This window comes from Sugiyamaella lignohabitans, chromosome A (genome assembly GCF_001640025.1).
Source record: "Sugiyamaella lignohabitans strain CBS 10342 chromosome A, complete sequence".
Lineage (NCBI taxonomy): Eukaryota > Fungi > Ascomycota > Dipodascomycetes > Dipodascales > Trichomonascaceae > Sugiyamaella > Sugiyamaella lignohabitans.
Window position 1 is genome coordinate 4,425,241 of NC_031672.1, and position 25,466 is coordinate 4,450,706.

Here is a 25,466-nt window from a genome sequence, read left to right on the forward strand (position 1 = left end):
TCAAACTAGCGATTCTGTTCTGATTACTACCGGCCTGTCTGTAATCACACTCGATTCTGATTCCCGGTTCGTTGCTTATTCTCTGAGCCTGTACGTCTCTTTTCTTCTCTGTTTTTCTTTGATTTCTTTTCTTCTCCTGATTTTTTTGTTTCTTCTCCAGAGTTTTACGTTGTAGAATGACAAATACCACCCTTCTCAGATGGCGGTTGTTCTGGTTCGTTCTGGTGCTGCTGCTGCTGCTGCTGCTACTAATAACTCTATAAAGTGCTACAGTCAGCTTACCACCATGCTTTACCTGCTTATCACACCGCTGGCTGCATATCGGCTTCTCATACTCACTCCATCACGTGACGCCCCTTCACAGCCACCCGGGTACGGGCTACGGGCTCGACCCTTCCTCTCCTCCACCCCTGCCACCATCACACGAACACTGTTCACGATCGCCAGGGGTCACCAAAAACCGTACACGGGGCCGTCCTGCCTCCGGCGGCTGGGGCTCCGCCCCAGACCCTGGTAGCTCCTGCTTCGCAGGAGAAGAAAACAACTGGGGCCCCACGCCCGACTCGAGCGAAGCGAGAGGAGCAACCAGGGTCTGGGGCGGAGCCCCAGCTGCCGGAGGCACAGGACCACACCCCCGAGCCCGACCCCGGAACTCCGCGCGCATGTGTCCGCATGCGGCGCGGCCAGGGGGAGGGGCTGAGGTTTTTCAGAGGTCGTAAATTCACTGTACACAAACAAAAACAAACGAACACACTCCGCGATATCTCCAGAAAAAAAGTGTGAGTTGGTCGCGAGTTTGGTTGACCTTACACGAACACGACGCCAGACTGAATCGCCGTCGTTGAAGCTGTTGCTGATATAAATCCCGGAGTTCGCTCGTGAAAACCACCCACTCAATTGTAAGTCGTGATCTGAGGAGGGGAGGTCGTGCCTCCGGCGGCTGGGGCTCTGCCCCAGACCCCGTGGCTCCTCGAGCGGAGCTCGAGGAGTGGTCGGAGGGTGTCCAGTGATGGGGAATTGAACTTGGGCTCTGGATCTTGGGGGTTTGGCCGCTGGGGTAGAGATCCCTAAACCGTCCGCACGCATTCAGACACTAACAGGAACTCGCAGTCCAATGGCAAGACAGAGAAGAACTTCAAGTGTTGGAAATATACCGCTTGGCGACAACGCAGGTCCGGCCCTTTCTACAATGCAACCAGCAGCCTCGAGTGTTCGGGCTTCTGCCAAGCGGAGAAGAGCCTTGAGCGGAGTGTCGGGGCAGCCCTCGTCTAGTCGTCGGCTATGGCTGAGATATCGTGAATTGACTTATCGCAACACTTGGATCAATCCATTGTTGTTAATGGGATTCTTTTATGCGTGGTTTTATTTGTCGGAAGACCAGTCTGAAAACCACTTTTTACACAAGTTCTTGCGTTTATCTTATGCAGTTGAAGGTACTGGTACTGGTCCTGAAAACCCTACCTTGTACGGTAAAGGACCTAAAGATTTCGCATTTGTTGGTTTCCATATTCTTTTTTTCACTTTCTTTCGAGAATTCTGTATGCAAGTGATTCTTCATCCAATGGCCATTTACTGTGGCATCAGCAAGAAATCTAAGATCTCCCGGTTCATGGAACAAGCTTATTCCATTGTCTACTACGGTCTGTCCGGTCCTTTCGGTTTGTACATTATGTACCATACACCCATCTGGTTCTTCAACACCACTGCCTTTTACGAACACTATCCTCATAAGACCCATGAGGCTCTTTTTAAGCTGTTCTATCTGTTACAAGCGTCTTTCTGGGCCCAACAGTCGGTGGTTCTAATGCTGCAATTGGAAAAGCCTCGTAAAGATTTCTACGAGCTTGTTTTTCACCATATAGTGACTGTGGCTCTCATCTTCCTGTCGTACCGATTCCATTTCACCTGGATCGGTCTTGCTGTATACATTACTATGGACATCAGTGACGTGTTTTTAGCCACTTCGAAGACCCTCAACTATCTGGATTCCCCTATAACCAAGCCCTTTTTCATTGTTTTCGCCATTGTTTGGATATACATGCGTCACTATTTAAACATTGTGTTCCTATGGTCTATTCTCACCGAGTTCCGTACCGTTGGCGACTTTGAACTAAACTGGGACACCCAGCAATACAAGTGCTGGATCTCACAAATCATTACCTTTGGTCTTGTATTTGCCCTACAGTTGGTCAACCTGTACTGGCTGTTCCTGATTTTCCGCATCGCCTGGAGATTGGTGTTCTCTGAAATCGCCGAGGACCCCCGGTCCGAAGACGACGACGATGACGACGAAGATGAATCCTCGCCCGCTCCCGAGTCCAAGAAAGACCAATAGACCACCACCACCACCACTACTACTACTACTACTACCACCACCACCACCACCATCCACCATCCACCATCCGCCTGACTAACACTAATGCTCTACAGTCCAGTCCTACTGCATAATATAATGTATAATAATACTAATAATGATACCATCAGCATCTCACGAGGGTCCCGACTGCCTCCGGCGGCTGGGGCTCCGCTCCAGACCCTGGCTGTGCTCGCTTCGCGAGCTACTGGAATCTCGCACGACCAGCACCTCTCGGGAATCTCTGCCTCCGACTGTTGATAGTTTGATAGGTTCACGAGTCGATCAGTTGATAGTTCAGCTGTCTCTTAGGTTTGACTGTTCATGATGTTCAACTGCCTGTTGTGTCGTGTAGAACAACTACCTTCAAGTCGTTTTGCGTCTGATGTAGTAATAATATTATATCACGATGTAGCAGGATAATCGATGGGTATTAGTCGATATACATTACAATTTAGCTCACTTTCACCTCGTATCGACACTGACTCCTACATTCACCTCAGACCTTGAGTTTCTGCTTTCCTGACAGCTCCTGGGTCTCCGTAGCTCGCGAAGCGAGCACAACCAGGGTCTGGGGCGGAGCCCCAGCCGCCGGAGGCAGTCCGGCCCAAAAGATTCTGGTCAGAACTCCCCTAGCTCGCGAAGCGAGCACAGCCAGGGTCTGGGGCGGAGCCCCAGCTGCCGGAGGCAGAGTGAGAAAACGAGAATTATTTACATTGTAGGTACAGAGGGGTTTAGGCGGAGAGACCCGATTTTGGGGCTCTTCTTCTGGAGCGGGTTTCTTGGGCCGCGAGGTTGGCGAGGTCCTCTTCTGGGACGATGGAGTCGGCAGTGGTAGAAGAGGTGTGTTCGTGAGTGTTGAATGCATTGGTTTGCTCGGATTCGGTGGCTTCGCGTTGGTATTGAGTGTATTCAGCCAATCGCTTGTTGCGACCGCGTTGAGCAGACTTGGACAGAATACCCACAATGAGGTCGCTGGTACGCAGCGAGTCGTCATTAGCAGGAATGGGGTACGTCACTAATGAGGGCTCCGAGTTGGTATCAATAATACCAATAGTAGGAATTCTGGTGGCCAAACATTCGTGGATTAGGTTTCTGTTCTCAACAGGGTTCAAAATCACCACAAGATCGGGCTTTACAATGGTCTTATGAAGATTAGGAGCCAGTTTACGACCGGTGGGTGCATCAGCCATATCCACCTCGTGTCGTGCCCAACTGCCTGATACTTGAGAAGAGTTGGTCAAAGTTCCTGGAATCCATCTGGAATGGACATAGTATCCATTAGATCTGTTGGCAGCCACTTGTAACGACTTCTCCTGTCCTTCCAAAGTACCCACATACAAAATAACACCTCCTTTCTCCGAAACTCCTTGCACGACATTAGCAGCTCGTCGCAAGTACGTTAGAGTCTGCTCCAAATCGATGATGTGAATGCCATCTCGGATACCGTATACAAACTGCTGGTTGTTCTGACGCAGCATCGACGTCGAATGGCCCAGATGGGCACCAGCCGCTAATAAAGTGTTGATAGATGTCTGTCTGATGCTTGGAGGCGAGAAAATGTCCTGGTGTGGTTTATATACATTGCTAATGGTGGACCCCAGTCCTGAAACGCTCGACGCATGGAACAGTCTTCGCAAATACAGCTCCTGTGAAGTATAGGGCTCATCGATTTCGCTGTGCACAACATTTGGGAACTGCACTTGTCCCTTGATATTTCCAGACTCGTCGATCGACTTTTCAGACCCTTGTGCCTTGATTGAAAGAATGCTCTTCACATCCGACGACTTTGTATCGTCGACATTCACCACTGACAAGAACTCTTCTAAAAAGTCGTTCTCCACGAGAAACTCTCGCAGGAAATTATTGAACTCATCGTCTAATTTCTTTTGCATCTCTGGAGACATATCTACTTTAGATTCTGTCTCCGACACTTGTCTTGACTTGAACAATCTTCTAATATGGGCCATCTCCTCTTCCACGGCAATGGCCTGTTCAGCTGCATCCAACGGTCCAGCATCTGCACTTTCGTTTACGCTCTCAGATACTTCTGAAGCGTTAGAAGTAGCTTCTGACGAGACAGAAGAAGCCGAAGAGGGGTCTTCTTCAGCAACTGTACTAGCGGATCCACTCGACGACGAACTGTTAAATCTGGCCAGCATCAAGCTCGAGCTGCTGCTAACTGGCCGGTTGCGGAGCATTGCCAGGCGATTGCTCCTCCTGGCAGTCAGCTGTGCACCTCGGCCCAGCACCAGTCTGGTCACAACTGCTCCCTTTGTCAGCATCCTATCCTTATTCGACCTTGGTCTTCTGGTCCTTGGATATTTTTATAGACGTACGACCAACTGAAATTTCACTTCATGCATTTGCATTAGATCCCGACGCTAGAAATTTTCAACCTGCATCACGTGACTGGAAGCTTCAGGGTCCTCAGGGGAGGGAGGGCAGATGCCTCCGGCGGCTGGGACGTTGCCCCAGACCCCATGGCTCCTGCTTCGCAGAAAGCTGCTAGGACTGTCTAGGGGATGGTAGATTCCTGTGGAGAGAGAAATATGCCAGGTTTCGGGAAGTGATAAGAGCCGGAAGCTCTGGTAGCTGCTGTGGATGTGCACAAAATGCGGTGATGGTCATAAAATATATACTAATGCTATAAAAGTCATGGAAAAAAGGTGATAGCGGTTAGACTCGCGTCTTCTCCGCAGCACGGGCTATACGGGCAGCTTTGACTAGAGGTGCAAGTGTTCGGCAACTATCGGCCTTTTTGATGAACTCGTGTTCAAGCAGATCAAGGGCTGTAGCACGCGCATCGACTTCAACTTGAAGTGCCCAGTCAAGGAACGACTTGAAAACTGGTGACAACGATCCTGGATCTTTCAGTTCGGGTGTACCATTCGTCACAATCAAGTAAAGAGCTCGAATGGGCGACTCGTTGAGATATGGTGGCTCTCCTTCTACCATTTCAATGGCCATAATACCCAAACTCCACACATCAATCTTGGGTCCGTACTCCTTTCTGCTGACAACTTCTGGTGCCATCCAGTATGGAGTACCCACCATAGTAGTTCTCTTCGAGTTCAGCTCGTTAATCTGTGCACAGTATCCAAAATCAGTCAGCTTGATGTCTCCCTTGAGCGATAATAATACATTGTCCGACTTGATATCACGGTGAATAACTCCCTTGGAATGCAAATGTTCCAAACCAAGAAGCGTCTCACGACACACAGCACCAATCTGGCCTTCTGACATCATGTTGTATGTCACCACGTCGGTAAGACTACCTCCTTCCATGTACTCCATAACAACCCACAAGTCGCCTCTATGGAGGAAACTATCAATAAAGTTGACGATATTTTTGTGTTTGCTCTCCTTCATAACCAAGATTTCGTTGATAATAAGCTCCTTCTTGGGTTGTTGGTCGAGATTCATTTGTTTGATAGCCACCGAATTGTTGGTGTTGACTTCGTAAGCAGTAAACACACCTCCACTAGCACCTTGGCCAATCTTAACAAGACTACGGTAAATCTCTGTAGGATCTCCTGGTGTACAAATGGTAGACAGTTTAGCAATGGCTTCGTTATCCTTCTTTCTTCTTGCTTCACGTCGTCTAGCAGATGCATTGGGATCTTTTGGAGTACTACGAAGAGCATTGGCTTGTGATGGGTTGTTCATGTTAATGGCTTTCTTCAATTGCTTGAGCTCCTCAGGTTGATCCATAAGCTTCTGATGACCAGCATCCTCTTCAGCAGCTCCTGCTCCATGTGATGTAGAAACTGCATAATCTTGCAACTGTTGATGAGACTGTGCCTGTTGGATTTGAGCCTGCTGCACTTGCTGCGCTTGAGCTTGTTGCTGTTGTCGTAACTGCTGCTGTTGAAGTTGCATTTGGTGTTGCTGCTGTTGTTGCTTCTTTGCAAGAGCTGCTCGCAGCTGTTCTTGTTGTTGAAGCTTCATCTGAATTATTTGCTGCTGTTGTTGTTGCTGCATTTGAATTTGTTGTTGTTGTTGCTGTTGTTGCTGTTGCTGCTGTTGTTGTCTCAATGCTGGCGAAGACGTCAACTGATGATGAGGATGTCGTAATGGGAACTGTTGTTGCATTCGGTATTGTTGAGGACTCAGTAAACCGGATTCCACTGCATAGTTGAGTCGTTCCCGTTCTGAAGCTACCTTTTCTGAGAAATTAGCATGAACTGACGACACACCAAGTGGTGGAGCTGGAGGTGGTCGAGGTGGTGGTGACTGCGAAGGAAGTTTGGGAACTGCCGTGCTAGGTGGTGCACTAATAGTCGTTGGAGATAGAGGACCTCCACCACTTCTCTTAGATGAAGTTGAAGGAATGCGAAGTATCGAACTGCCACTGCTGGTATTAGCGGGTGTGGATGACGAACTGGGAGGTGCAGTTGATGGAACTGCTGCAGCTGCTGATGGCAGGTTTGCAGCTGGAGATGCTACACCTGGAGGTCTAGGGGCCGGTCGAGATGGAATAAAGTTACCTTGAGGAATTGCGGAAGGTTGTAATTCCTCATGTCTCTTGGGAATTGAGGGAGTAACTGGCGAAGTAACTTTAAAATACTCACTGTGTTCTTGGGTTGGCGACATAATTGGCGAAATGATTACATCTTTTTGAGGATGTTTAGCCTTGTCGAACTTCTTCCAAACCTCGCTCTCGGTCGAATTGGAATCTTGATAAAACTTCATAACATCATAAACTGCTTGAGGATGCTGTTCAGCCTCGGTCTTGGAAATTCCACTATCAGCCAGAAGTTTCTCCCATTCTTTGGGTATACCAGTGAACTGACCTGTGTCATTGTTATATCCAACGTGAGTAACATGCTTAGCATCATATGGCTCAGAAATTTTTAGGGTGCTTGAAGCTGATCCGAGGGTACTGGAACTATCTGATCCTCTACTCATAGTGTTCTTTCGACTTAGACTGCTAGTATTTTCAGGACTACCTGGGCTGGCATCTCCAGAGCTTCTCATCGAGTTAACAATATTCGAAATAACTCCTTTAACAGTGGATTTCGTTCCACTGCCACTTAAAGTGGCTCTTCTCCTAGTGGTTGTAGAAGCTGGAGCAGATGAATCCGAACTATTACCGCCTGGAGTTACCCCTGACGAGATTTGCCTCATCATTTTGGGTGACGTATTGACTGGAGTAGATAACTGGCTACTAGTACCATTCATACTGTGAGGTAATGTCGTTGGCATAGGCGGTGCAGGGGTCTCGCCAGCTCGACTGGTGGCCCTACTTCTCGAACCGATACTACTAGTTGGCGTGGTAGCAAAAGATGCTGAAGAACGAGCTGGATTTGGCGTTACCATGCCCACTGTACCAGCTGTAGCACCATCCGATGCAGATGTTTTGCTAGATTCCTGGCCATTGTTGCTGAGAGTGACATCACTTGGACCAACAGTTTTAACTGGAAAAGGCTCCAGATATGGTTGTGGTTGGCTGGATGGGAAGTTTGTCTGTAAACTTGGAGTTTCAGGATGATTCAGCGACGCCGTTTTTGTTGGTGGAGCAAAATTTACACTTGTCCGCTGATTTGACAATACTGGCGACTGAGTAGACATAGCTGCTGTCGACGTTATAGCACTCGGAGCAGTACCAGTAGTATATGCGAATCCGTTACTTCCCGGATGTTGACTAGCTGGGTTGCTGGTGTCATGAGCTGTGGCATAGAGGTCATAATTTCGAGGTGAATGAGAAATCTCACCTGCCGCAGTCGCTGTTGCTGACGCCGATGGTGTACGTTTAGGGCTTGATGTCGTCGAAGACGAGCCACTACTTGGTCTACTAATAATCCTTTCATCAATCGAAGAGTTTAAAGATGGGGCCACGCCGGTCGAAATAGGAGTTCCATCTGTAGTAGACACTAAACCACTTCGTGAAGCCGACGAGATCTTGCGATGAGGAGCTGTAGGTGGAATAGGAGGGGGTGAAGTCACTAACGAGGTTGATCTCTGTCGTCGTCCATCTCCAGCACTGGTATTGCTATATGAAGTAACAGCGCTATTAACACTACTACTGCTGCCACTGCTATTCGTCTCATGTAAACCTGGTCGAGATGTGGTGAAGTTGCTATAACTCGACACTGATACAGGAGTCGTTTGACTGGTGCTTTCAGAGGCCATATCTACAGATCGTTGTTGTTGATGACTGTGATGATCTAGAACTCTGTCTACAGTTCCAGTTTGTGATATTCTGGTCCCGTTATATGTGGGAGTCAGCCCATCTTGGTATTCGTATCGTTCCACTAATTCAGACTCCTTCTTAGGAGAAGTATTTGTAGATTTGAGAAAAACTATTGGTTCTTGTAGACCATTTGTCGCATTCGCTAAATATGTTAGATCAGCCCATATTCGACATATACAAAAAAAAATCAACTTGTGCATGGCATGGTACAAATCAGAGACCTCCGCACTGCTTGCACCGTCGGAATTTCACAACCAAACTTCTAGACTTCAAGGCATCTTCTAATGCCACACAACTAGATCATAAAAACTTACCGCCAGTCTCAGGCATTCTAGTAGCAGCTTTCTGCAACTGATGATTAAACCGTGATTGAGAAGGCGACGAAGGCGACGCCGGTGAAGAATACGACGAGGCCGACGACGACCGCGTAGATGATAATTGGCTTCCAGTCCCGTCTAAAAAGAAAAATAAACGTTAGTACTAAAATCTATCATTTAAGTGCATGAGGGAACAAGCCAAGAAGGTATTTCAAGTGGGAAGGGTGAGGGAAAAGATTGGGCAAAATGGTCGAGATGTTCAGTATTCAGTCTGAATATGTGGAATGAATCACAAAGTTTAGCTTTAAATCTTGCATAACAAAAAACTGGCAGATGGTGGATGTGGCACCGGCAAGACGGCAAAAAAATCCGCAGGAACAAAAGAAAATGAAGACAAAATAGAAATATCAGAAACCATCAAATTCGAAAAAGATTTCGGCAATTGGAATACCAAGCACAGCCCCTTTGGAGGCGGCGCAGGATATACGACTCATAGGACCGCCAATAGCTAAAGCAGTAGACCCATATTTTTAGTTCTAGTTCTACCTCAAGCTTTAAGTGACCAGATAAAGTTGCAGAGACTGGTGTTTGTATGCTCATTTGGGCCTACATTATCCACTATCAGACCGTTTAGGATAATGGGGCTCCAGTGCATACCTTGTAGTTTGGAGTACAAGTGTAATATCCTTGAAACACTGAATCAACCCCATTGCCCAGTCTCAGCTAATAGATCATAATAGAATAATCCAGCTATAACAAGAATGTCGTTTAGGTGTATCTAGTAGAAATTGGCAATCAGATATCTCAAGTGATTATCGTCTTTTTCATTGTTATGATTTCCATGTGTAACTCATGCCTTATTACTGACACATGCTTGTGTCGCTAATGGTTTATTTTTATCTTCAAACTTAATAAGCCACAAGGTTCAGAGCTTTTATTGTTTGCAGCCAGTTGGAAGCCAGTTGGACCCGCCTTGCACTGAGACATTCACACTAGTAATCAAAGTGACACACTCCTCTCTCCGCCAATTAATACATGTTTGAACATTCTGTACATTAGCTTTAACATGTGCTGATTGGTGTGCCATGCTGCTAATGAATTTCCGTTTGTCTTCACCCACTCTCCGTTCTCAGATCATTTTAAATTTCTTTCATGTCTCATTTCTAGTCTCTAAAACCAAAATGAGGCCGAGATTCTGATCCCAACTACCGAACGCAGTTCTAAGCAACATCCAAAAATCTGTCATCGGCCAAAAATGCACTCGGTTATGGGTCGCCAAGAGCTTGTTTATGAGATCACCAGCTGTTTCGACCAAATACTCTACTAAAACCTCCATATCCTATATATCCACACCTCTTCCTGTTCACCGTGTTCATCGTCCATCAGGGGATTTCCCCTACTCATACTTACTTTCATCCAAGGTATTACCGATGCCGGCTATAGTCCCATAACTTGATTCGTCAATAAACCCGTTTGGAGTACTTTCGCTGGCAATAGCCAGATCTTTTAGCGACTTTGTCACGGACTGGTCCGAATGTTGGTTAGATTCTGACGACATTGTAACTGCCAATCAAACCTAAAAAGAAGTAAAGGTATCAACCGAAAATACGACTAAAAGAACGAAAATAAAACCAAACCGAAAACAGGTTCTAGCACCAATCCAAATATAAAAAAATTCTAAAAGAAAAAAAAAATTTCTGTGACTAAAAATAAAAGCGAGAGCAAAAAGCGTCTGTTTGAAAGTTCGTTTGGGTATAGAACCTGTCCGTTACTTAGTCCATAGGATTTATTTTGTTATCGAACAATAAACAAAAAACCACCACTGAATATCCAATATGTTCTCCTTTTTCGTGAAGTTTAAACCTTTAGGTTTCTTTTATTGTCGTCAATAAATAACCTTTTCCGCTTCGTGGGTAGTTTAGACTGAGTTGAATAGCTAACCCAACCTAGCGAGCGAGTCGGTGCAACTAATCCAACTAGTAATCTAATCTATTATCACAGTCAAACAAAAACTGTAAAAATAACCAACACCAAATTTGAAACCAATGAATATCCAAACCAATATCGCGTATAACAGTGATCAATTAAATGGAAATCACGATTGTCCAGACTATCAACTGTATAAAGAAACTATTGGCGGCCTATCACTGTCCCCTACAACACGATGTAATTTGCTGTAGTTAATTGATAGCAGGGCTATTCGACCCAGTTATAATTGTCTCCGTACCACTATATCCAAAAAAAATTGCCAAAAAAAAAATTTAATCCAAAATGTATGAACTAGTGAATAACCAAAATCCAACCTGAAAGTTATTCTTTAATGTTTTTGTGGTTTGTCGGATATACAAAGTTAGGAGCGTATGGAGTAGGTTGGTGTACTACGATAAGTTTAAACCAGAGTTTAACGGGTTAGTTCGACAAGCGACAACTGAACACACCCCCGTTCAGCCCTGCGGAGGGTTGGGTGTTTACGTTTTGGATTATAGAACTTCAGTCTCTGCTGCAACCGAACACACACTAAACGTACGTTGGGTCGATTGTCGCTTCGATTTGATTTGATTTGTTTAATTATTCACTTGACTACCGAAAAATAAGTCCAATAATACTCGATTTTACTGCTGGACAATAGCCATTAGCTATACTTTTACACTGAGTAACAGATGGCGCTTGCTGTATCTCGGGTAACTGGTAAAGTGAATTGTAGCGACAGCAACGACGACGGCAACCACCACGGAAACGACGACGGAGACTCCCCTTAAAGCACCCTCCTGAGGTTAAATGGCCGGCCATTTTGGGGGGGTCCTCTTACATCTTCTCCTGGAACATCCACAACAGACAAGTACCCTAATCCTCCTGCGGTACCAGTAATACCGTTTCAGGCCTAAACTCCGAATGAGGTTAAGGGCAACGACAAAATTTTTTTTGTTTTGATAGTCGCTGCATGGAATCAAATCAGACTCGCCGATCAATGACTATAGAGAGGTGGAGCAGAGAGGTGGAGCAGAGAGGTGGAGCAGAGCAGTCAACCTGATAGCGTGCTACTGGCTCGAAGATCACAATTGGTTCGCGCCGCGTCTACCATAGTGGGGTACATGAAACAACTGGTCTTTTCTCTGGCTTTTTTTATCTCTGGTGAACCCTTTTATTGTACAATTGTACGGGGTAGGGTCTGGGTTGAGTCTGCCTCCGGCGGCTGGGGCTCTGCCCCAGACCCCGTGGCTCCTCGAGCGGAGCTCGAGGAGGGTTTTGGTCGTGCTAGGAACTCTGGGAACTGTCAGTTTCATCAGCACGAACCCGTTTTTTGACTAGCGCAAACTGCCGTTTAATGCGTGCCGTTTCTTTGCATGCCAAACCGCAGATCTCTCTTTCCCCATCCTGACAGTAGCTTGTGCATCCTCCTCACTTGCTACTACTATAACCCCTGAACACTCTCAATCCGCTTGCATCTTGGCTGAACTGGTTTTTTTTTCCTGCTGCTGATGCTGAGATTGGCCAACTACTACCCGTCTTTTTGAAGTACATCTGCATTGCAGCCTCAGGAGTCCGATTTTTGTTACTCGTCAGTCGGCCTATCCATTAAGAGGTCCAGGCTCTGATCCACAGCTTCCACCCCTTAGACTGACATGTTTCGGCTGTGGAAACCGAATGTGAAAAGTGAGGGGGTTTGACTGGTCAAAGACAGTCGGTGAACACCCAAAAAACTTCTCAGGTGTCGAGCTCGATCGGCAAAGCCAAGTTACAATTACAGTTTACACATCGTTGATAGACGTCAAGGGCGACCGACCTGTTGGCGGTGTTCATCCACTCCGTTCAGACTACTCTGTTCCAGTGTCTCGATTGTTGTTTTTATTGTCTATATTGTTTACATTGTTCCCATTGCTCACATTGTTCATGTTTATCAATTGTTAAACAGCGTTTGTTCAATCCAATTTTAGATAGCACGAGGGTTTGTAGTGTTTTTCTTTTCTCTTTTACCTCGAGGAATGCTGTGAAAACACTTGTCCGATCGCGTTAAATCACCCGCTGATCTCCGCATTCCGACCTGCATGGAATGCACTCTTATCTTGAATCTGACGATTAATCGGATATGTACCTTCCTCTGGCGGTTAGGACTCCGCTCCTGACATCGAGATCTGTTTAGCTCACTCGCTACATGCGTGCTTGACGAGACATTACAGTTTAGTATAGCCAATGTTAGCAAATGTTGTATTTACTGATATCTACTGGTATCTACTGGTATCTACTTGGATTTCATATCAGTATATATCTGTCTTTTCACGTATTTTTTATTTTATGTTATATTTTTATATTATATTTAATTAGTTTTGTACGACTGGACTAGCTCGTACTGAAGTAAAGAGGCTGGGAAGTAGGCCGTAAGCAATTATAGTATTACAAATAAATAGTTTATACATTGGACTTCGAGTTGGAGCCCGTGGTCTGCTGTAGTAAGTCGAGCAGTGACTGGGGGTTTGAAGGGAGTCCACTCGTGCTCTGACTCGCGCTACCATTGTTACCTGCTAGAATTCCTTGAAGTAACGAGAATTCCGAAGTCGAAAGTGGTGCACTGGTAGCAGGTGGTGTTGATGTTGAAACAGCTGTTACTGCTGGTGGAGTCGTCGACTGTCGAACTCCAGCTTTGAACGGTTGTACCACAAAAACTCCCAAAATAACATTGCCAGTCGTAGCTTGCAAGTGTCGTAGATATCCCAGTTGTTCCCCTGATAGTGTGAGATAGTCCGGTATCTCGTCATTTGCTCCTACTGTAACAATGTAAGCATCCTTTACGATTTTATGACGGTGCTTAATAACGCCATATTTGTGTCGAGAATGGAAGTAATCAAAGAGTTCGTCTCCAGCATTAGGTTGCCCTGGATTACTAATCTCATCTGATTTCAGTACGAAAGCAACTATGTCCTTTGAATGTCGAACATTGCGTAAGTAGGGAATAGCCTTAGTATCATCCAGTCGTCCATCAATCACTATGGGAGCATCCAAATTAAACACTTGATTCCAGTTGCTAGTAGGGTCAAAATTGCCCCCACCAGCAATGTGAGTTGCCGACCCGGGAAATTGGGCAACTCCTGGCATAGTAACATGACCTGTCCAAATTAGAGGAGGACCAGTTATATCACTATTTATGTTATTATTATTACTACTAGCTAAATGGTCAGCTTGGTCATTTGGCTTTTCCATTTGTTTCTCTTTTTCTTTGCCCTGTTCCTCAATGTTACTTAGATTGAAATCGTCATCATCAATGTCGTATTCTTCATTTTCTGGAGAACCGGGTGGTGAGTATGAAACCACATCCATATTACCACCTGAATCGTAATCCCTTTCTACTGATTGGCTTCGCTCTGATCGGAAAGTTTCTGCATTTAACAGCATTTCTCGGTTATTGGCATTGCCCTTGTCATCATCTCGTTCGTATGCATCCTCTTTCACTTGTTGCAAATCCAAAGCTTCGTCCCCTCCCACTAGTTCTTCTCCTTTGTGCGTCTTTCGTAGTCTAGGTGCTGTGTCTACTTTTAAAACTGACTCTCTAATGCTCTCTTTACGGACACTTTCAGCCAACTTCTGTAGCTCAGGATTCAACATCTCCTCGTTAGTTAGAGTGACAAGTTGTTCTGCGGTCAGTTGTCCTGTTGCAATTCGTAATCTAAATTCTGGATTTTTGTCGTCTTTGAGGTTGAACGATAAAGTACGGAACTTGTCTCTGTATTTCGGACCCACATCCTTAGGTTTAGATGAACCTGAAGGTTTCATTGCAAGGTGTTCGTAAAGTGATTCCTCGATTTCAACGCTGAATTTTTCCGCAAGTCCGTCAATATTCGAAGAGGAATCAATCACCCCCTTCTTAACAGCCTCTGGCAGAATATTATTCTTAAAGATGCCACATAATGCAGTTGCAACTGACCGGCGTACTTTGTCTTGCAAGTCAGCAATTTTTTTGGTGCCAAGATCTACAAATGAACTTGAGTCCTTGTTTTTATCGGTAGTAATTGATGGTCTAGTTGCTTGATCAGTATTACCCGAGGTTGGTGATGGCGTCGCATCCACTGCTGAACTGACTGGCTCGCTGACGGCAGTATTAGTGGCATCCTCACTGGAAGAAGTCTGCTTATTAGGTGATTCATTAAATGACCCATTTTTTGGCTCTAAAACAGATGCCACTTTAGTTGACTCGTCGACTTGAGCGATAATTGGCCCTGTGGTGTCTGTCAGACTGGTCTTCCGCTTCTTTGACTTTTCCTGTTTAATCTCAGTTTCTCTGTCATTATCAGTAGCTCCTAAACTTCCAGATTTTCTCTTTCTGATCTCTTTTGATTCAGCTTTGATGGGCTCTTGCTTCTCAGAATTCTCCTCTGACTTTTCCTCCTCTTCTTGCTTAGGCTTGTTCAGTAATTCTTCATAACTTGATGGATCACAAACATGACATTGATATTTCTCTGGTACAACCCGCTCGTCTTCAAATCCAAACATGCAAACTACGTGTTGCCATTTTAAACACTTTTCGCATTCTGCCATGACGCGGTCATCATCGTCATCAACCGAAGTGGCTCCACAAATACAGTTGACTTCGCCATCATTTTCATCAGTTTCTCTCTCGCTGTCTTTCTTCTTGCGTCCTCTTTTCTTTTTCGGAATTGCTTCGCTGCTGTCTGAATTATTAACTTTATTGGCAGTAGCAGTAGCAGTAGCTTGGGATTTGCTATCCTTCTTCTTTTCATCTTCCAATTTTTTCTTCTCTTCTTTTTCAACTCGTTTTTTCTCTTTTTCAGCCTTGATTTTCTTGGCTTCTTCTTCTAGCTTATCGCGCTCTTCAAGTCTGGAATTCTTTCCTTTAGTAGCTCTTGAAGACCTTCTCGGTCCGCCTCCCCCTCCGGTTTCATCAGCTTTTGCTATGTTAGATATTGCTTTCTTGGCGGCATTTCGGTGGTAGATGGGAGCTCGACGTTCAACTGGCACTAATTCCACATCCCTACCGTGAAGACTACTAAACTTACCAGGTTCTGACATTATGAAAATTGTATTTCAAATATATTTGAAAGTTCGGTTTGTTAACAGTAGCGGGCCTCACTTCAAAGCAAGTGACCAATATAATTTAGGTAGGGTAAATAATAATAACCGTAGCCGCGATGGTGTAATGTCCCTGACAGGTCAGGGTCCAAGATTAAGCTGCATGCATATACCTAAATATCTATTACCCACGCGACCTTCTCTTCTTTCTGAATTGGTCTCATATATATATAGACCATCTCAAATATATTTGTCAATTCTCGGAAATACCGAATACTCGAAGAATTCTCGGCTTCAAAGAGTAAAGTTAACCAGCAGAGAGGACCGATTCTCCTACCAGCAGCCGTTAACCAGTAGTCAACGTCAATTAAAAAAAAAAAACCAGTTCATTAATATATAAATTACACAAGCTATTCCTCTGCCACAAAAGGATTAGCAATGACTTCGTTGCCTGCTAAAGGAGCAATGGTTTGAAGTAAAGGTCCACGCACAATGATAGTACCCAATTCTCTAGTTTTGTCCAGTAGCACATTTTCATCTTCAGGATCTCTTAATGTTTCTTTAACATTCTCCAGTACCAGATTCATTAATTGATCATATCCTTTTAAAACTCCAATAACTTCCCGTCCACCAGTGAACTTTACCCTGATTTCTTGATCCTTGTATTTACCAAGGTCCAAAATGGCCTCCTTCTTAGGTCTAACCTCGCCAGGACGAAGTGCTCTATCTGCTCCTGATCTACCTCCACCACTGCCGCCGCCATTTCTTCTGTTATTGTTTCCTTGCTGTTGTTGGCCCTGACGATGTCCTTGACCGCCATGTCCGCCTTGACGGTTGAAGTTATGGCTTCTCTGACCGCCTTGTTGCTTTAAAAATAGTTAGCACAGTTCAATTATCACAAACAACCGTCCATTTCGTTTATACTTACTCCTCGGTGGTCCATTGCGAAATGCTATTGAAGTCGTTTGGTGTGAGTCTGATGCGCGATTTGGTCAATTGGTTCTGAATTTTGATGCTCGTCGAAGTCTCACCAGCAGGGTAAATATCTGCGGCGTTGTGCGGCACTTGAATATTAGAGCTCATCTTGTTATATTATCTAAATAGAAGGTTAGGAAGAGTGATATTGGAAATAAATATATAGCAAGTTCTCTAGACGAGTAGTATCTTACAATGTTTGTACTTTCAAATTTATTTTTTCTACATGAGTGGTAACATAGGTACTTGATCTCGAATTATAGTAACCTAATATATAAATGCCACATATCGAACTCACTCTCAATTTAAAAGTCGCCAGGGTATAGAGCTCAAAAATTCTTTCAAACAACCTTAAGTCGCAATGCTAAAAATATATAAATTTTCGATATTTTTAATAGGAAAAACTCTCTCAATGGTGATTTAATTCCTGCAGGTACTTATTGTAGTCTGCACTGATAATCAAAAGATAACGGCCGAAGTGCATCAAGTCAAGGGCTTTATTTTAACCGGACTCAAAAAGTTAGGATCAAGGCCCTCTCAAACAATTCATATCAGTTATTAAGTGACTGTATTACTTTTATTAATAAAGCTACTGAGAGATGGAACTGGAAAGACATTAAACCCTCAGAGCTGATTCAACAATGTACTCGTTTCCAAGAATATTCCATAACTAGAGGTAGTCGTCCCCTGATACACGATTTGTTTACACCTGGATCAAAGGTAAATAACCGTGATAAATACTGGCAAAAATGGCGACTAACGATGTTTCTATGTTTGTCACGTCAGAGCAGACGTCCTCTGAAAGAAGAATCTCTCCTGGCTGGACTGTAGCTCAACTTAAAGGCAAACTCGAGCATATCACGGGTATTCCACCTGCCTCACAAAAGATTCATATTCACGGTCCTAGCACCAAAACCACTGGTCTATCAGTAGAATTATCCGACCAAGATGAAAACAAAATACTCAGCTCATACAATTTGGCGGAATATGGAAGAATTCATGTGGAAGATACACGTCCTATTGGCAGCCAATTGAATTTCAATGACACCTCAGCTGTCGAGAAGTATGTCATGCCCGAAGACGAGTATTCCACCCGGGAAGATTCTGTTTTGAACTGGAAGAAAAAGAACCAGCTTGGGAGATTTGATCCCAACGCCAAGACTGTAATTGAAGAGCAGGAGCGACAGTCAGAGAAATTGATCCAAGAAAAGGGAATCGCTGTTGGTTTAAGATGTCAAGTATCTAGTGAGGGAGCACATCGCAGGGGTCAAGTGAAGTTTGTAGGCGAAGTCCCAGAAATTGCCAATAAAACGACCAAAGTCTGGATTGGTGTCGAGTTTGACGAGCCCTTGGGCAAAAACGATGGCTCTATTGCTGGTGTAAGATACTTTGAAGCAAAGCCTTTGCATGGCTCGTTCATCAAGCCAGAACTGGTCGAAGTAGGCGACTTCCCAGAAGAATCTTTGTTTGATGATGATGAATTGTGATGACCCACGGGCCATATAAATTATAAATACAAATGATATAAACACTACTAATAAATAAAATTAATGCCGAGTACTTAGACTCGTGCGAAGGAGCGGAGACTGTGGTCAAGCTGTACCTCGAGTGTGATTCTCTAACGTGTCAGTTCCTTGGAAGAAGAACAGCTTGACTTCTGTCTTTGAAATATTGGAGATAGAGTAACGGGTGCCTCGCGGAATTTCAAACGCACTTCCCTTTCCAAGTCTAAGTACCGACTCGGCAATTGTCACTTCAACTGCCCCGCTGACGACATAGAACATATACAGATTGTACTTTGACGCCTTCATTGGTTTCATTCCGTCAACAGCAATCGACATGAATCCTCCAGCAGCAAAAGCACTATCCCTGTCGAAAAGGGTGGCGAAACTATAGCTGGCTTGGGGTAATTGGGTGAAACTTGGACCCTTCTCAGACCAAGCAACAATTCGACTTGATTTGACATTCTCAACATAGTCAGTTACTTCAATTTCAACAGAAAACGGTTGACCTTCTATCGCTTCACCTAGTTCTTCTATGGGGTTAGGTTGCGGGTGTTGTTCATGTTCGGTTACATTCTCAAGAACCTCTGGTTTGGCAGGCTCAACTTTTTTCTTGCGTCTAACTTTTCTCTTCTTAACTTCTGGAGTCGGTGCATAATAAACTTCCTTTATTTTTGGTGCGTCAGCTTCCCGATCATAATTGAATAGAATTCGTTCGTTTTTCCAGAACTTCAGCGGAGCTAGTTTCATACGAGCTGATCTACGTAGTCCTGTCTCTCTAGCTGGTGTTACGGGGTCATTTGCAAATGTGGTTTCCTCATCGTCGTCTTCGTCATCATCGTCGTATATTTGTGAGGGAACATACTGACTGTATTCAACTTCCGGATCAGGTTCATCGTCATCCTCTTCATCTGTATCAATAAAGGAATATGCTTGAGATGGTCTAACAGGCTTTGTCTTTATGGAGCTTTCCGTTATCGTTACTTCGCTTTGTTCATCATGTTCATCATATTCCTCATGCTCCTCTTCTGATCTCTCCTCCTCAAAAACTTCCGTTGCCCTTCCTGTTTCGCTCTCCTTTGTTCCGTCCTGCTCCTGATCACTCATATCGTCGTAATCGTCCACAAACGGGGCTTCTTCTAAATGCGGACTGCTATGAACGTCATGAAATGTAGCTGGTTCGGGATCTCGCGCACTATTCATATTCAACTTAGATGGCATGGTAGGTGATTCTAGATCATCCTCTTGCTCTGCTTCCTCAACATCCTCACGTGAATTACCAAATTGATACAAATCTTTCGAGTTTTCTATGGGATCGGACTCTTCATCTACTTTGTCAAGACTGCCAAAATCTGGCTGATTCACTCCGAACCTGGGCGATAATACTGTCCTTTCTTGTTCGGGACTGCTGAGACCAAAATGCTCGTCTTTGTCATCATTTTCATCCTCAATTTCTTCAGATGACTCATCTGCAAGAACCATTGACACTGATTGTGAGGCCTGAGAAGGAATAATTCTATTGGAAATTGTTGATCTAGGAAGCTCAGATGGTCGCTGCCGGCTGATTTGAGAGCTGTCCTTTTGTGTTGGTATTGTAATATCTCTGATGCTCTCATGTTGCGATTCGTTTACTTTTTGTGATGTTCGTTTATTCTTAACGAAGGAAGATAGGCTACCAAGAACACCGCTCTTTCTCTTCAACTGTTTAAGTGGTACATTATCCCCGTTGTCTGTGGCCATTGACATGTCAGCAACAAAGCTTTCATTTTCTAAACTAGTTAGATAAATTCAACCTTAACGTCTTATTCGAATCAGCTGTCTAAACTCACCTCGTTCCCCAAGAATTGATCTGTGGCTGATATTCGCAATAGTAGTTGTGTCGGCCTGAGAATAATCCATTGACATATCTAAAGCCGAGTCATCATTTTCATTGTTATCAACAATATTTTTAAATTGTTTATCCAAAAACGAATTCTCCTGACTGAAATACGCGTTGATATCTTCTAAGCCATATTCATTTCGAGGAATATTATCTCGAATCTCAATCCCTGTTCGTCTACGCCTGTTAGATTTATTGCTCTTGGCATATATAAATTAAACTACCTACCGTCCTTTCAAGCCCAATTTGCTGAAGTCGAAGAAAGACGATGGATTGCCCCTTCTCGGAAGCATCGTGCCTTTTTCGTTTTTTTTTTTAACTTGATCTGAATATTTTTCAAATTTATATAAATATAATAAACATATAACGCGTTCTGTGCGCGATATGGACATGTAGCGCCGCGTGGACCCTTGCAGTATGCACCTGCAAATTACCCCTGAGCATTAGACGCTCGAAATGGGCGTTTAATATAAAATGTATGACACTTGGTAGTAGAAGAGTTACTTAAAAAAGGGGAATCCACTTACATAAAATTTCTGATTGCAGGGATCGCAATTGCAAGACCATTAAAGTAGGTTTTATTCGTTATTAAATTAGCTATACAAAAAACAGCTGGAGATTAAAATATACAGTGAGTAGGGGAGTATATAAACCAAGCAAGGTAGTCTGCAGTGTCCACTCGTTAGAGCTCCATATCCTGGCCAAACTCGTCGATGTCGTCATCTCGGGAATCAATTTGGTTGACCGTAGAAGCATCGATAGCATTGGGTGCGGAGCTGTTGGTTTGGTTTGCACCAGCGCTGGCCTCATCTTCATCTTCAAAATCGACATCAAAAAAGTCATCATCAGAACCCACAATCTTTGTGTACAGGTTCTTTACTTGTGTCAAAATACCGTCATAGGAGATTTCAGATAATCCGTATGGTGCTCGTAAAACTGTGGCTGGTGATGCTTCAGGAGTTTCTTCCGGTAGAATTGGCGCATCTGGTTGTGCACTATATTCCACTTTCTCCACAAAGGAAAGTTTAAGCAGATACTGAAGCTTCTCTCTGGGAACAAAGTTTTGCATTGATTGGCCGAGTTTGACAGAGGAGAGCACGGGCATGCCATCAGGACGGTAAGACACATCACTCTCATCGATATTCTCAAACTCGAAATCTTCAGTCGATTCACGAAGAATACTGGCTTCCAGCTTGGTAAAGGCTTCTTCAAGGTCTCTTTGAGCTTTGGTAGGATCCTGTTCAGTAGATGAAAGGTACCAGACAGACACGCCCTCAGGACACTGACCACTACCGCTTCCAAGAATAATGGCTTGAACAGAAGTCTTGTTGTTGGTAGATAAAGTTGATGGTGGGAAAACCACCAAAGCAGCTTGCTCATTCTCGGCAAACCACTCTTTACAGTCCTTTGCAACAAATGCAACAAGACGGGTGAGAATACCATTCTTAGTATTTTCCTTCTTAACAGCAGAACTGGGAGACAGAACGATCTTTTCAGCCACTTGGATTCTACTACCATCATTAAGGGTCACTAATTTGTCATCAACAGAAGTAATGGCGGTGCCAAGTTTATAAGTGGCACCAGCAACTGCAGCCGAACGACAAAATCCTTGAGCAAGTTCACCAGCACCTCCATACATGGAAAACAAAACAGGAAAGTTACCATAAATATCAAGCGACACCAAGTATCTCTTTATTCTAGACAGAGCAACTGGTGTTGCTACTTCAAGACTTTGACAAAGACCAATGGAAAGTACCAATTCGGTAATCTGTTGAGGTTCTAGTTTAAATTTCTCAGTGAGAAATTTCTCAATTGATTCGTTTTGATAAGGTTTCCACAATTCAGTGTTTTCTTCCCATTCCAGTACAAACTTCATAAATCTCATGAGATTACGTTTGGTGACAAGTGAAAGAGATTGGTCAGTGAAGATATCTTCCTTGCTGCCAGCCACTTTGTCAAATGTGTCATTCTCATAAGTATGGAAATTACCCAGAGCTTTGAACTCGAGATATCGGAATACACGACTCTTAATAAGAAGTGAGAGCAGATCTGATCTGGCAAACATGATCTTAGGTGACAAGTCCACTAGGAATTTTTTAGAATCCAGAGGCCTTGGCATGTACAGACGAGCATTAGAAAAGATTCGCTCTGCAGCCAATTCTGAAGAGCTGGGTGGTCTATTAACCCGGTCAACCCAGGCAAGTAATTGATCAATGTTAAAACATGAATTCGAATCTCCATAGTATGGGTTCGGATCAATGTGAATAACTGAAGATCCTTGCCAGGCAAGAGCAGCTGCCAAAATCGACTCCACCAAACCAGTTCCACTAATAAGAACGTCACACTTTTGTGGAATGGGATTTTGTGCACCATTGGATTCTATACCGCTTAATGGCGGTACAACCGACCCTCTTCTCGTAGCAGCGGTAGCTGAGTATGACGACATGGTTCTATTATTCTGGATGATTAGTACCAACTATTAGTTTACCAGGTATAAAATTTTGCCAATGTCTTGTCGAAGAATAAACCAGTTTCACTATTATCGGCAATTATAAGGAATGTAATTGTCAATAAATGCCAAGGATAAATACTGGTCAATAAGTCAATGAGTCAATAGTACAATAAGCCTACCTGAATCCAATATTTCCGACACTAAAAATCAAAAACCTAGTATTAGGTACCGCTGAATGAATTTTACTGTGATTTCTGATTGAGTCCACCAATAATTTCCCCAGTTTTTGCAATGCAAAATCCAGGCTCTTTTACTACTCTTTACTTTTTATGTCCTTTAAAGAGGCAACAGGCAAACCCACCTTCCTCACAGACAATAGAAAATGATAAATTATTATCAAATATGATCTAGAAATCAATAAAAACCAATAATCAACAGAGATCTCGTATGTTCGACAACCAATTTACACTTCTAATGAAAAGAAGGGTGTGGCACCGATTCAAATCCCAATCCACGGATAGCACGCAGTCACTACTCGCACCGTTTAAAAATGCAAATTTTTTTCCAGTCCTCAGATACCGAGCTCGTAGCCACAAAACGAAGCAGAGATAGGTTAGACGAGTTTCAAAAAAATTGAGTTTGTTGTGCAAAGTTTTATCTTGAGTTCAATTCGGTTGTGAGAATAGATACAGTTCTAACCAGAAACCGGCTGTGAAAGTGTCAAATGGGTGGGATAAGTCGTAATCTGCACCCCTGCGGCTGGAACAACCCGGGGTGTGTGGGCTGGCTTGCGTTTAAACCTGGTCTCGAGGGCGGGGGTATTGTCTCACTTGTCAAGATTTTTTGCTCCAGATTCATGCGTTGCCGTATACAGGAGCATCGAATCTGTGTATTTGACCCCTTAAACGGACCATTGTGGTCCTTTTCGGCTGTCAGAAGTTGTCCGAAACTCCCTGAAGGAGGAGCTCCTTCCTCATTTTCACGTGACCTGCAATGACACATGTGAAAATGGAGCACATTAGCCAGCTATAATAATAAAGTTATGACTATATGGACTAATAAATTAGCATATAAAGTTTATAGATACAAAGATAAGGTACGTGGCCGGCAGATAACAAGGTTTAAAATTTGCCAGCAGCTCGCACCAACCGACCAATGGCGAAAAACCTGTGTCGGCACCAGCGGCACGAGCGTGCCGCGAAGATTTTTCCGATTTTGTCAGATCGAGCGGGGATCGGTCGGCGGCTTCCGAGGGTGGATAGGGGGTGTCGGGGCATGCCTCCGGCGGCTGGGGCTCTGCCCCAGACCCCGTTGCTCCTGCTTCGCAGGAGACTTCTGGGTGGTCAGGGGGTTCGTGGTGATAAAATTGATGATATATGAAAAAAATCTAGTTATAAATGAATGAATATGAATCCAAAGAAAGTGGGACCGCCGACGACTCGGGCGAAGCGAGAGGAGCAGCGGAACTGGGGCGGAGCCCCCAGCCGCCAGAGGCACTTCAGATAACGGTATCTTCAGTGTCAAGAGTCGAGGCAGCAGTCAGTCTCTGGCGGCGTTTATTGCGGAGCTTCTTGGTGGATTTGAGAAACACTTGTAGAATAGGAATGGAGATTCCGTGAACCAGAACTGAACTGAGAATTGAGAAGTAGACCACAGGTTTAATAGTGCGGACCATGACATTGCTGTTCGACAGTCCCATGCCCTGGAACTCTTGTAAAGCGACTTCCAGGTAGAATAGAGCACCGACTCCAATAGGACCGAAAAAGCCCGTGAAAACAGCCTCTTTGAGGTCGGCAATGTCGGGAATGATCCTATAAAACAGAAGTACGGCAGGCAGACGACGGAACAGAAGCAGAGCAATGCCCATGACAATAAATTTCCATAAAGCAAATGTCGATACAAAGTCCTGCCACGGCATAGTAGCGCCAATCCACACGAAAATGCCCAGATTCAACGCCAGGTCCACCGTCGGCTGAACCATGTCGTCACGAGTCCTAATGCGATACTCATCGTTCCACGTAAAGAAGTTACCAGCAATAAAACACGCCAGCAGGTCGTCTGTCCCAATCATTCCAGCAGTACCCAAAATAAACAGCGCCAGTCCGAACACCGACAGCACGTATGATTCCTTATCAATTAGGTTCCTGTACCAGTTAGTAACTGGCGAGTGAGACGTGCCTCCGGCGGCTGGGGCTCCGCCCCAGACCCTGGTTGCTCCTGCTTCGCAGGAGATGGCCGGGACCGGAGACGAAAACGACTCGAGCGTAGCGAGAGGAGCCACGGGGTCTGGGGCAGATCCCCAGCCGTCGGGGGCTGTCCCCCCATCGAAAACTTACCGTTTGTTGGCAAACATCAGCAGTTCCTGGCCAATGTAGCCCACCACAGAACCGTAGACAACACTCAACAGAATCTGGTAGACAACCGTGTGAAGAAGCCACTGGCGAGCAATTTCCGTGCCCGAGTATCGGTAGATGGCCAGTGCCAGGAACAGGAACGGGTAACCGAACCCGTCGTTGGCTCCGGCCTCTGCGACAATGATCCGTCTGAGACGGTTGGTGACATATTTTTCAGCGAATGGACCGCTGACAATGGAGTTACTGAGAACTGGGTCTGTGGGAGTGATACAGGCAGCCAAGATAAGTGATTCAAGGAACTGGATTCCGGGAACCAATAGGTAGATAATGACGGCTGATGCTATCCACATGACACCCATGACGCCTACCAGAAGAACACAAAGACTCTGCCAAGCATGGTACAAGTATTTGGCTGGAA

The 25,466-nt window shown here is 44.6% G+C and overlaps 8 protein-coding genes across 8 annotated transcripts; 2 read left to right on the forward strand and 6 right to left on the reverse strand.

Moving 5' to 3' along the window:
- Positions 1-1,114: 1,114 nt before the first annotated feature.
- Positions 1,115-2,335, forward strand: LAG1 (sphingosine N-acyltransferase LAG1; the record flags this gene model as incomplete). Its single annotated transcript, XM_018878309.1, has 1 exon — positions 1,115-2,335. One exon carries the CDS (start codon positions 1,115-1,117, stop codon positions 2,333-2,335), a length of 1,221 nt encoding a protein of 406 aa, XP_018735625.1.
- Positions 2,336-3,087: 752 nt separating this feature from the next.
- On the reverse strand, positions 3,088-4,554 carry MRP4 (mitochondrial 37S ribosomal protein MRP4; the record flags this gene model as incomplete). Its single annotated transcript, XM_018878310.1, has 1 exon — positions 3,088-4,554. The coding sequence occupies one exon, from the start codon at positions 4,552-4,554 to the stop codon at positions 3,088-3,090; it is 1,467 nt and encodes a 488-aa protein (XP_018735626.1).
- Positions 4,555-5,032: 478 nt separating this feature from the next.
- Positions 5,033-8,488, reverse strand: STE20 (mitogen-activated protein kinase kinase kinase kinase STE20; the record flags this gene model as incomplete). Its single annotated transcript, XM_018878311.1, has 1 exon — positions 5,033-8,488. The coding sequence occupies one exon, from the start codon at positions 8,486-8,488 to the stop codon at positions 5,033-5,035; it is 3,456 nt and encodes a 1,151-aa protein (XP_018735627.1).
- A 4,785-nt stretch (positions 8,489-13,273) lies between these two features.
- On the reverse strand, positions 13,274-15,886 carry BYE1 (Bye1p; the record flags this gene model as incomplete). Its single annotated transcript, XM_018878312.1, has 1 exon — positions 13,274-15,886. The coding sequence occupies one exon, from the start codon at positions 15,884-15,886 to the stop codon at positions 13,274-13,276; it is 2,613 nt and encodes an 870-aa protein (XP_018735628.1).
- Positions 15,887-17,610: 1,724 nt separating this feature from the next.
- On the forward strand, positions 17,611-18,348 carry ALF1 (Alf1p; the record flags this gene model as incomplete). The annotated part of the gene is made up of 1 exon (XM_018878313.1): positions 17,611-18,348. The coding sequence occupies one exon, from the start codon at positions 17,611-17,613 to the stop codon at positions 18,346-18,348; it is 738 nt and encodes a 245-aa protein (XP_018735629.1).
- Positions 18,349-18,453: 105 nt separating this feature from the next.
- On the reverse strand, positions 18,454-20,103 carry MIF2 (Mif2p; the record flags this gene model as incomplete). The annotated part of the gene is made up of 1 exon (XM_018878314.1): positions 18,454-20,103. One exon carries the CDS (start codon positions 20,101-20,103, stop codon positions 18,454-18,456), a length of 1,650 nt encoding a protein of 549 aa, XP_018735630.1.
- An 821-nt stretch (positions 20,104-20,924) lies between these two features.
- Positions 20,925-22,688, reverse strand: MRS6 (Mrs6p; the record flags this gene model as incomplete). The annotated part of the gene is made up of 1 exon (XM_018878315.1): positions 20,925-22,688. The coding sequence occupies one exon, from the start codon at positions 22,686-22,688 to the stop codon at positions 20,925-20,927; it is 1,764 nt and encodes a 587-aa protein (XP_018735631.1).
- Positions 22,689-24,192: 1,504 nt separating this feature from the next.
- NHA1 (Nha1p) lies at positions 24,193-24,675 on the reverse strand (the record flags this gene model as incomplete). Its single annotated transcript, XM_018878316.1, has 1 exon — positions 24,193-24,675. The coding sequence occupies one exon, from the start codon at positions 24,673-24,675 to the stop codon at positions 24,193-24,195; it is 483 nt and encodes a 160-aa protein (XP_018735632.1).
- Positions 24,676-25,466: the final 791 nt, after the last annotated feature.